General features: G+C 45.8%; 2 protein-coding genes across 2 annotated transcripts; one reads left to right on the forward strand and one right to left on the reverse strand.

The window, feature by feature from the left end:
• Positions 1-2,701: 2,701 nt before the first annotated feature.
• On the reverse strand, positions 2,702-5,067 carry DFL_000562 (uncharacterized protein; the record flags this gene model as incomplete). Its single annotated transcript, XM_067634906.1, has 5 exons — positions 2,702-2,870; positions 2,943-3,021; positions 3,099-3,828; positions 3,893-4,760; positions 4,832-5,067. 5 exons carry the CDS (start codon positions 5,065-5,067, stop codon positions 2,702-2,704), a joined length of 2,082 nt encoding a protein of 693 aa, XP_067495103.1.
• A 1,222-nt stretch (positions 5,068-6,289) lies between these two features.
• Positions 6,290-10,126, forward strand: DFL_000563 (uncharacterized protein; the record flags this gene model as incomplete). Its single annotated transcript, XM_067634917.1, has 10 exons — positions 6,290-6,731; positions 6,805-7,143; positions 7,199-8,077; positions 8,171-8,259; positions 8,332-8,383; positions 8,478-8,569; positions 8,663-8,678; positions 8,735-9,210; positions 9,272-9,699; positions 9,754-10,126. 10 exons carry the CDS (start codon positions 6,290-6,292, stop codon positions 10,124-10,126), a joined length of 3,186 nt encoding a protein of 1,061 aa, XP_067495104.1.
• Positions 10,127-12,209: the final 2,083 nt, after the last annotated feature.

Consider the following 12,209-nt stretch of genomic DNA (forward strand, 5'->3'; position numbering starts at 1 on the left):
ATCCACTGGGGCACAAATATCAAAAAGTAACTCTTAAAAAACCAGTTCTAAGAACATCGCGATCGCTGTAGCCCTGCAGAATTAGATGATTAGAACATGGGAAGCCTTCAAGCAAAGCAGCGACTTTCTCGCCTGGTTGACGAAAAGCCAATATGCAGCATGCCAAATTCCAACGCCATCGTGAGGCTGAAATTAACAATGCAAGAGGGAAACTCTGTCGCATGCCGATTGGCTGTGGCGACTAATGGAAATCTATGATCAGAAAAGGCTTTTCGATGTATAAAGATCGGGTTTTGCCGCAGTTTTGTCAACTCTCCATCGACATATTCCGCTGTAGGATATTGTTTATGACGCCAGAAATGCTAACAAAACAACTATATCCGTCTCTACCTATTGCCCGAATAATCACCATTTTCTTTACTCTCAGTATCTTGGTTTCGACATGGTACTTTTAGGATTCTACGATCCCAACACAATATGGAGAACATCGTTCCACTGGCGAGATCTAGGCAATTCGGCTTCGTTAAAGCGGCCACGACAAGCACCAACCGAGAAAAACATGTCATCCCCCTACATTTCGTGTAAGCCATCTATAGTCTCGATAGATGTCTCTTATTATCCAAAATATCTTCGTAACGGAAAATTAGTAACTCACAAGTTTGCAAACTATCGACTAGAAATATTGACTACGGGGAGCTTGACCTAGCTGTTTATACCAAATTTGACTTCGGCTCAGGTATGCAAACGGCGGCGAATTTTTATGTTTTGAAAATATTGTAGCTGGACACTAAGACGATTAGCTTACAATCATTGAATGCAGACAGCCAGTCTATCACCCTTGCCGTATCTGTCAGGGATGAAATCTGGGTACCGAACATAGAGGCCAAAGCAAAGTTTTGCGGCAAACCAATCCGTTAATGCAAAGGATTATAAGCTGGTGGAGATTTGTGGATATTGTAGGTGCCATTCTCGATTAATAAGTAATTAAATTTAAGCATCTAAGATATTTGATACAACAAACACGGCTTTTCCACGTCCGGATTCTCCAAGCATCAACTCCACCGATATTCCATTCTTATTCAGCTCGGAGGGATCCACAGGCAGTTTGTTATATTTCTCCCGGGCAATAAAATCATCAGATCTGCCTAGCTCGCATATTTTATTATTCTAGGTACGCAGTTATTAGTACGGCGACATTGCACTACAGGCGGAGTATCCTTTAACTTTCGCTTTGGGGTCGGCGATTCCTGGAGTGTGCCGCCATTCCTTGGACTCGGGCTCTCGTCTTATCAGGAGGGTGTTCAAAGCTCCCTCAGCTATACAGCAGCACCTATCGAACAAGGCAAGATCGTCGACTCATACACTAGTTTCTACAATACCAGAAACCTGCGTGGTCAAATTCTGATTGGTGAAGTCGATAGGAAAAAGATATATGGAAATTTCGATTACTAGAGGGTTATAGTAACCCGGGGGAAGTTAAGACCCCTAAAGTCAAGATTATCACAAAGTATAGCTTTGAGGAAAGAAACAATGATTTCAAGCAGGCAACGAAACCCACTGCATTAATTTCTCCTAGAGTGCCGTAAGCATACTTACCCATGGAGGCCATCAAATTTAATATTTTCTCTCTCTCTTAACTTGATTAATAAATTAGGTTCCTAGTTGTACCGCCCGATTTACTCGAAAGCCTCCGTGGTGTAGTTCCAATAGCATTCCACTTAGAGCAAATGCTATCTAGGAGTACCTGTATACTACATGCGACGGCACTATCTGCCCTGAATCCGCTATAGAGTTTTATTTCGAGACAGTAGTAATCAGAATACCCATCGAGGATCTCAGAACTGTTGCAGCACCACGGGCTTACAGTAGTATTGGTGGATATGTTTCTGACACATCTAATCCTTGTCTTTTATCGGTGTCTGCAACGGATAATATTGGAGGGTAGTCATCTAATTATTCTTGGGGGATCATTTCTTAGGAAAGTACCGGCCCAGACTTCAATGAACTCCTAAGCTTAACCGAAAGATTTCAATGCTAACACCAATGAATCTCAACTATCGCGCGTATGTTGTAATGAAGCCAGGGAACAGTACATCCGACACTATCACCGGAATAGCAATTGCCAAACCAAACGAAACAGAATAAGAAATTATCGAATTAGGGACCCTAATAGTCCCTACCGGCACCTTAGTGAAATATCTGAGGACGAGCTAGCAACGAGTGAATGGAGAAAGAGAACTAATTATTAGAGAAATCGCGGGTGGCGTAGGTGGCGGAGTGACTTTTATACTTATAGTTCTGGTGTTCTTCTTTCGTCGCTATCGAAAGAAACACGGGCTAGTGGCAGAGCCATCGATCCCTTTGCCTGACCCTGATTTTGTCTGCCAGCCTTATCCACACGAACCGCACAATCCGGCTTTCCACACTACTACGAATCCACCAAATTCGAAGCCAGATGAGTCACTTTTCCAAGATTCAAATGCAAATGTGGGTTCCGCATGGCGTGCGCAGCCGTGACTTTCTAAGCTTCGCAAACAGATATATTCGAGAAGGGTTTGGATTTCGTTAATTATCTAGACTTGTGTCATATCTATTGGCTCGTCCATAATAGATTTGCGGGGCCTGTATGAAAGTAACAACTATATGCGCATATTTATACAGCGCCTCACAATTTTGCAAAGAAGCGTTTAGGATATCCCGATTATCCATGGCAAGGTGTATCCCCACACCAAGCTAAAGGATCAAGCCAACATTTGTAAGAGGAAATTCTGTCGTTGAAGTAGGAGTTTGCGCCCTGGAGATCCCAAGGGTTATTTCCAGCGTTACGGTCCGAATTTCCCCAGATGCTAGCTCCACCGCAGTTTATATTCCTAAAGTATCACGCCAGTTGGTTAGCCATCCAGATGTTCTAGCTCGATTTTAGAAGGATCAGGGCATCGTACTCATAAAATTGACAGTTGACAACCCACGACATGACCAAGATTGAGCTGGCGACATCGTTCCAGTTCGATGGTAGATTCGCTAGACGATGGGTTCAGATTAGTAATCATTAATCAAGAAGTTAAGTGTTGAAATTCAGAAAGTAGTTTATCACTTACTGCACTCATTCTCATTCGACCTAAGCTCATATCTGCCTCCAGTCCAGCCAGCGTCCCTGTCAAGATATCCCCAGAAGGAATTATAGTAACAGCCGCAGGGTGCGTATTTCTGTGTACACCGCCAAACGCCGTCGCTGCCTCTTCGTCCAGCACACCCGCCACTAAAACAGCTGGCTCTTGCACCACACGTATTTGCTGTGGGAGTACATCTGCAGCCTATAAAGTTCCCGGTACATCTCGCAATACCAGTATCTCCATCCCAACGACCATTACAGCCATTCGCGTCGCAACTCTGCGGGCTGCCACATGTATTATCCGTTGGGTTGCAGTAACATGGTGCATAGGCGTTTGTACATTGGGGGTACGGGTTGTTACCAAGGAAGCGACCCGCGCAATTATTACTATCGCAGTTTGCACGGTTTCCACAAGTACCGCTGCTCCCTTGTGTAGGAGTACACCTACACCCGACGAAATTACCGGTACATCGAGCAATACCTGTGTTCCCGTCCCATGCACCATTACACCCATTGTTTCCACAGCTCTGAGGATTGCCGCAGGTGTTATCTGTGGGATTACAGAAACAAGGGGCGTAGAAATTGGTACATTGAGGATATGGATTGTTACCAAGGTAGCGACCAGCGCAGTTGTTAGCATCACAACTTGCGCGGTTACCACAGGTTCCTCCGCTACCCTGGGTGGGAGTACATTGGCAGGTTGCATATCTCCCTTTCTAGAGGGTTGTTAGCATCATATATTAGAGCAATTTGATATCGATATAAGTCGATGAAACTTACACAAGTGGCTCTGCCATTGGAATCAAATGTCCCGGCACATCCATTTAAATCACAGTTTTGAGGGTTCCCACAAGTATTTGCTGTTGGGTTACAGCGGCAGGTAGCGTAATTACCCTTGCAAGTAGCTATTCCGTTGGAATCAAAAGTCCCAGCACATCCACCGGCGTCGCATAATGCAGGGTTTCCACAGGTATTTGCCGTCGGATTGCAGCGACAAGTAGCGTAATTGGCTTTGCAGGTAGCGACTCCATTCGAATCGAACGTACCAGCACATCCGCCCGCATCGCAAGGCTGAGGGGTTCCGCAAGTATTTGCTGTTGGGTTACAACGACAAGTCGCCCAATTAGCTTTACAAGTGGCGACTGTCCCGGAGTCAAATGTTCCAGCGCATCCACCTGCATCACAACTTTGTGCCGTACCGCACATAGCTGTGGTAGGCGTGCAAGGGCAGCCAGCTCCATAGTTTTTGCAAGTTGAGCCGGCACCATTATTGTCAAAGCTGCCGGCGCAGTTGTTTGCGCTACAACTTTGGTTCGGGCAAGTATAGCCGGGGGTATTGATGGATGGGATACAACTACATCCTGCAAAATTTGTAGACCGACAGGCGGGCGTATCGCTAACCACTGTGCCGGAACAACCGCTTGCTTCGCATGAAGGCGGCGAGCTCGGGCAAACTACTTGGAAAGGAGTAGTCGTCGAACTGGTGGTTGTTCTGGTTGTGGTGATTGCAGTGGTAGTAGGTGTAGTTGTTGGCCTTGTGGTCGTAGTCGTAGTAGTGGTAGGGGAAGTCGTAGTAGTGGTAGGAGAAGTCGTAGAAGGAGTTGTAGTCGGGCTGGTCGAGCTCACGGAGCTTGTTGTGGTGGATGTCCTTAATATGACGTTAGAAATTACCCAATATGAAGCTGATCTGCAGAATTCTAGAACTTCTGGAGTTTTTACCTGCTGGCAGTAGTAGTAGGGGCAGTGGTAGTAATTGCGACAAAAACCGATTGAGGAAAAGCGAAGAAAGGAACAAGTCCCTCTTGGTACCGCGCAGGACAAAGTTCTGGTCCTCTTTTCCTAAGATTATACCGTAAACCGGTGCCACCTTTGAAGGGATATGCTAGCACGGCCGAGCTAGATATGCTCAGGACACAAAGAGCCACAACGGCCTTTGGGATTGAATCGCCCAGCATTTTTGATAATATGGCCAGAAAGCCGAGGAGCTGCTGCTGCTGGGTATGCAAACAAAAATCACCATTTTGCAAGAATTCATCCTAATATAACTATATTCGTTGCAGCGCTGGTAGTATGATTATTTTCTTGTCATGTTATGAGTAGATGAAGAAAGCTAGAAGCTGTCGAGGTCGAAGGCCGAACCCGGTCATATGCCTGTGGGGCCTTGCTCTGCACACCATCCCTGCATCCCGGCAAAATACGGCAACAATGCCCCACGCATGGCGTCGAGCTCCAACTTGCGCCTGCGCGCGACCACGACTGCATGGTTTCGGACCGCAGCCATGTATTGTCACCACGCATCGATCTAGCTTGTAGTGTCTCAGCTTACATCGGAATTTGCGAGACTAGGTAGGTGTGAAACGAAAGATATTCTGTAGGTAAGGATAAACAAAACATTCGGTATTATGTAGAGCTATAGAGCAGGGCCTGATCCACTTAGCCTCAGAGCTTCGATTTGAATTTAGTCAATATTGCAGGGAAGTACATCTAACTTAAAATTTCATTGCACTGTACTACCAATGTAACTTGTTAGGGAACAAGTTAAGCTACTAAATAACTGGCTCACATTTGCATGCTACACAGAGCACAGGCCATGCCGCCCAGTTAAACTTTTGGTCATGGTTTAGGTATGTTTTAGTCCCTCGCCAAAAATTTCTTGCCTCGGGCTACACCGACTGCAGCCCTGCGCCAAGATCCCATGTCAGCATTAAACTTCCCCGAGATTACCTTGCCTTAACCCGCGTGGCTAAGTCTACTAAACAATTAATAGGTGGCCTGCAGAAGTTTCGATCAGTAATCAAGGAAAACAGACATCCAGCATTGCGATACTGGCTCTTTTCGCAAAAAAAAAATTCGGATGGAATACGCGCCGACGTAGGTTCCGACCTGCGCAGCCTACTCTGTGGGCATATTCCCTGCTAGTCCGGCATATTCGCACTCTGTCTTGTCATATCAGCCACAATGAAGTAATAGAATTGGGTGTAGAAATGAGGTTCCGAGCTCCTTCGAGATCAGAAATCATTACATTCTTACACATTGGGCCTCAATGGCTATGGTTGTGGGGTATACAACTAGCATAATTTTTTATATTTATGAATAGGTGTAGAAGCCGACCAATTCATATGCTTTCCCCAAGCAACCTTCCCTCTATCGGCGGCGCGTCGTCAAAATTCTCTGAAAATGCGTCTCAAAAGCATTTTATTAGTCCTCGCCGGGCTATCGGCCTGCCCAGGCCTCAATGCGCAGACCGTTCAATGTGTCACCGTCGATGATGGTTGTGATTCCGGTAACCTTCACGAAGACGCTGTAATTAATGCCATAGACAGATTCCAAACCGGCTTATTCTATGGCGGCGGCAGCGAACCCGTCGTTTTCTCCTCTGCTCTTAAATCTGGGAGTAGCGCTCTTGCTATGCTTTCATATACCTGTAATAACGGATCTCCACCACCTAAACTAGAGGGATCCGCCATTAGAGGCAATTTTCGAAAGATACTTTCGTGCGCAAATCGATGCGGCGGGGTTGCTTCTTCTACAAATAGCAATTGCGGCTTTGGGATCTTGATATCTAATAGAGCTGCGAGTACGGATTGCTTTTCCAAGGCGATTGATCAAGTCCCACAGGGTTAGTTGTAATTTTCTAAATTTATACAGACAGGTTATAGTTGGAGGCGAGCGCGAACGCTAACACATTGAAGGCACAACGAGCACTACCACTAGCCGGACAACAACGACAACGTCTGGTCCAGCGACTCCAACTATTAATGCTGGCACAAATGGATTCGCATACTACGGTTGCTATTCCGATGATATGAATGCAAGAGTTCTAAGCAATCAATATGTCGATGCCAACGACATGACAATTGCTGCCTGCATGGCCAGAGCCGCGGGTTACAATTTCGCCGGCGTAGAGTATGGCCAAGAGTGCTGGTACGGAAATGTTCTAAGTGGCAGCCAGAGCGAATCCAGTGGGTGCAACATGCCATGTCCAGGAAAAGCCAGCGAATTATGCGGTGGTGGTAACAGAATCCAACTATGTAAGTTTTTCCATAATAATGCGTCTAGGAACAAGATGTTGACTGATTGGTGAAGATAAAAATCCTTCCTACCAGCCTCCAAATACTCCAAACTTGGGAGCATGGTCATCTGGGGGTTGTTACACCGATAGCGTAGAGTCGAGAGGCTTGGACCACAGTACCACTGACTCTGCCATGACTATCCAGAAATGCTTGCAGCTTGCCTCGGGCTTCAAATATGCCGCCGTGCAGTACCACAATGAATGCTTCTGGGGCAACGTGCTGAAGAGCTCATCTGTACCAGCAGCTTCAGGAGACTGTGACGCTGCATGTGCCGGAGATAGCTCTCAAATCTGTGGTGGTGGAAACCGCCTTTCTCTTTACGTCAATGGAGACTATCAGGAACCACAGGTACCAGAGGAACCAAATGTACCAAATATTCACGAAGGGAATGATGATTGGTCGCTTGTCGGCTGCAGAACTGATAGCGCTAGTAGCAGAGCCCTCGAGAACTCAAAAGTGGATAACGCTATGACTGTTGAAAAATGTTTCGAGCTCGCCTTCAGTTACAGGTACGCCGCAGTGCAAGGCGGTAATACTTGCTATTGGGGTGATGAGCTGGGAAGTTCTAGTCAAGATGCAGACATCGGACAATGCAATATCCCTTGTGCAGGCAAGTCCGACCAAGCATGCGGTGGATCGTTGAAAAACGCACTCTATTCGAATACAGATTTCGATGACATAGATGTACCTGGAATGATTGCTCTGATGGAGGAACTCTATCAGGGCGAAAGGCTAGTACAAGGCGATTTGGGGGAATATGAAAGTCAAAGGCTACAAGCAGAGGCGGAAAGCCAGCAGGGTGGAAACAAGCATAAGAGGTTCATACCTGCATTATGGGTAGCTCGTCTTACTGCCACCTGGGTGCGAGTGAGGCAAAGGACGCAAAGAGTTCGTAAGTGGCTTTGAATACAGTAGTGATTCTTCAGGGAACTTTAGGAAACCTTACAGAAATGAAACAACATTGACTGTAGAATCTTGAGCGCAGTTCGTACGAATATACGCTTTGAAGCTAGAATGCAACAAGCCTGGAGAAAGATTGGGCCTTATCTTCAGAGATACATTCAGAATAGGCCGGTGAGTCGCTCCCTAAGTTCGGTGATTCTGATACCAACATATTAGTATCACGCTGATAGATCTTCGGTATAGCAAGCACCGCAGCAATTTGAAATGCAAGCATTGATCCCAGCACAACGCCAGGGTAAGTTTCGAGGCCTTTGATTTCTTTCCATTCTCATTTTTTCCCTGAGCGAAACACTGCAGAGCACGAAACACTAATATTTGATGATTTACAGGCGCGATTATTGCCAGGCGTGGAGGTGAAATAATGGCCATAGAGGCTGCGCGGGCAGCACAAGGAATCTTGGTAGCAGTTGGTATAGCGGCAGTAAGTCAAGTTTTCCTAGAACATTCTCAGTATATGAAAAATCTTCGAGTCAACTTAACATGTTCACTAATGCTTTGATTTCTTAAATCATAGGAGGTTGCCGAAGCTGGTCAGTACCTTTTCCATTCTGTATTGAATTGACCTTCAAGACTAATATTAGAGTAGCGGTCGAACTCTACAGGGTGATAACCTGGCATCAGGACATCGAAACATACGGGGGCTCCGGTCCCGTTGAGCCGACAGATCCACCAGATGACCCAGACGATGATCCAGACGGTCCACAAGATCCCGAAACCCTTGAGCCTTGCCCATGCGGTATTGGTGGTTGCATTAACCCTGGACTAAAGTTGGCCAGGTCGGAACCCATGCAACCGGCACCCAAGCGGCTTGAGAAACGTGTATCTGGCAGCACCTACACTTTAGCAAACTGCAGAAGTTTGAGCTATAGGACGTTAGATTACCCAAGCTCCTCAGAATTAATTAAACTTTACGCAGATAATAACGTGGCTCAACTCACACCCTATTACGATTTGTCCTTCTTCACGCCACAGGGGCAGACCCAGTGTTGGTGGAGAATGGACATATTCTCAACGGCGCAACCTAAATATCCAGGATTGCCGGGCCTCGCCGAGTATCAAACTGTAAGCCACCTATATTTTATTGTTTTATATTATGTTCCATGTTGAAACTAAAACTTTATAGGAACATCCTTTCGAAAATAATCTTATGAAAGGCTTCTTTGACCGAATGCAGGAAATTGGTTGCGCTCCATGCGCCGCTGATGCGAATGGCCCCGGTCTCAGAGAAATGTTTTTCACTACCATAAACACTGCTGGTTCAAGATATGAAGATGAAGATTTCGCGAGGTACATGGTTGGCCAAATGTCTTGGTTCAGCCAAACGTGGAACCAGGGGTTCCTCGGCGACTTCGTACTCCTAGAATCACGTATTAATAAGGTCAAGAATCAAATCTTGACTGGACCTACCAATCCCAACCAATGGGGTGCCGGATTGACCCTACAAAGGTTCATAGAACAAATCGCGAGGGTACAGGGTGTCTTCCAGTATTTCAATTCACCGGACGTCTCGGCGACATGGGAGCGCGCTTTCAGGCGAATTGAGTCTGAATTGTGAGATATTTCCCTTCCAGACCTCAGCTGTTTTACTGCTAACCGCTTTTATAGCACTGAATTTGACAACGACATTTATGGGTCGGTTCACGGGCCAAGATCCACACCCGGATCCGCTTGCGAGGCGGATGCCACCGTCCCCGCAGGATTCCCAGATACTTGGGCTTTCAGATTCCATAATCATATCTCCGCTGTGATGATTGACACTGAAAGAAAGATGGCGCAATGGGCCGTCAATACGGCCTTCAACATGCGACTTCGGAGGGATCAGCTTTGGCCTCTTCCAACAGCACCGAATGCACCAGTACCCCCAGCTAGGATTCAGTTTGATACATGGTTGACTGCTCAAGAGGCACCAGGAGGCCTTTTGCACGCTACTGCCTTCAGGTTTGATCGGGTTAGGTACGCGTACTTCCATCTACCCTAACATATACACCGAGAATTACCTTGCTGGCGAGGAGAAAGGGGCGAAGTGTCTTCTAATTAATATGTTTATGCTGTGCTTCCCAACGGACTACATAACCTAGTCGGGAAAATCTATTGCTAGAATTAAAAGGTGGACTAGATACTGGAATATTTTTGTGTAAATCAATATATGTAAACCAGCAATGTTACACAAGTCCATCCGCTCCGCTTAAATCTCTACTGCTTACCACATACTAGCTATAGCTATTATTCCTCAATTTAGTCTCAGTCATAGCCGTTCCGAACAGTTTCACTGTCTGATGTCTGCCTCATTTATATATAGAGAAAGCCGGATCCATGAGCTTACCAACTTAGTATGTGTCAAGTGTCTAGGGTTGAATATGCAAACTCGTGGTCTCGTGCCCCTAAACCATAAGTCCGAGCTTATATTCCGTCGGGCATATGTATATATGGATATAGCTAGTCGCAAAGCAAACCAGATAGATCCAACACAAGGAAAGCTTCTTAACAACTGTTTAGCCCACAAAAGTCGAATTGATCCCCGATCTGCTAGATCAATCAATACGTTAAGTATTTGAGAAATTCCAGTCATAACCCATTCCCGAAAAAAAAAGAAGAACCCGCAAACCACATTCTACGAGTCGATAGATCTATGCACGGTACTCAAACCTAACAACAGGTTTTCTCTAGATCTCTTATAAAATGTGCACACAGAACTCGTTGAACTTCAAGTGTGGTCACGCCGTAATAAATGTGATACCATGCAATCTAGCAACTTCTCGAGGCTGGACTCGTAGGCAATGCTGGGATTACCTCGGACATTGCCCTCAAACCAGGAAGAGGATTATGGGCATGTTTGAAGAGAACTGCCGTGACTGCAACAGACTAGAAGCGAGACTGCAAAGATCCACGGAAGCCTACAATAGGATGATGAACGAGTCTAGGACGCCGAGCAATGAAAGTAGTGAAAAAGAAGAACCAACTAGTGGAAATCGGAAGACATGAAAGCCTTTGAGGTTACATGCCCAAGGAGGCATTCTAAACACTACTCCTAGCATCTATCGAGCTATATGAACTTTTTCCAGAACTGTAGCTACTGTATCCCTCAAAGATTCCCAGTACTACCGGTAACGTTTTCGTATGAAATGTTCGGCGAATTGTGAAAACTCTAGAGTATAGAATTTAAATCATATAATTAATATATCTGTAGCTACATAGCATGTTTGTAGTCGTCAAAGAGCTGGGCCTATGGCCGCCACGGGCCTTCGGATAAAATGTTTCTAGACTTCTAGATTATAGAAACTGAAAATCGAATGATTGAACATGTCACACAGTGTCAATTTTATAGACAAAAGAAGGGACGGGGCGTTAGCGATAAAGAGTGCTTCGTATGTGAGTACTGTCGTGACAAGGGAACACCGTTGGATGAGGAGGGCATAGACGCTACTGTAAATTCGATATACTGATTTTTTCGTATAAGGATTACATCTAGACTGCACATTCTAGAACGAAAACGATTTAGCACTTCCCGATCGAGCGTGAGCTTGCACTTAAATTTTGAGAACCACAAAGGGTCCCGCCGAAACGCAAGCTCGAGCCTTGTGTGTAAATTGGATTCACAATGATTGTTTAATCTAGCACACAATGCATGGCCTACGGTGGCTTGAGCAATTGAGGCAAGCCTTTCGAAATTTCTAGAGGCGCAAGTCCTTGGATCAGTGAAGCTCCTCGAGATATGGTGAATTCACAGCCGAATATTAAAACAACCGGCTCTATGACATGAAGTTGCAAAGTCATAACTAGTTAACTGTTGTCTTCTCACGGAAATTCAACTGTGGTCAATCAAATGAACTCAATGCCATGTCATATCCCACATAGATATGCATATATGTCCTACTTTATTATAACGCTCCAACTCCCACACCATTAATAAAGCCCCGCAAAATCATCGCGTAAGAAACTGAATCATCACGGAGTACCTTCCGACTCGAATGGTCTTCTCCAAGCGCAGCATATGAAGGTGAGCCCACTCAGTGGACACGGCCCTCCGTACCCCTCTACAAAGGTCTCCCCTGGTAGCGAAG

Source organism: Arthrobotrys flagrans (genome assembly GCF_004000055.1).
Source record: "Arthrobotrys flagrans strain CBS H-5679 chromosome Unknown unitig_15, whole genome shotgun sequence".
Taxonomy (NCBI): domain Eukaryota; kingdom Fungi; phylum Ascomycota; class Orbiliomycetes; order Orbiliales; family Orbiliaceae; genus Arthrobotrys; species Arthrobotrys flagrans.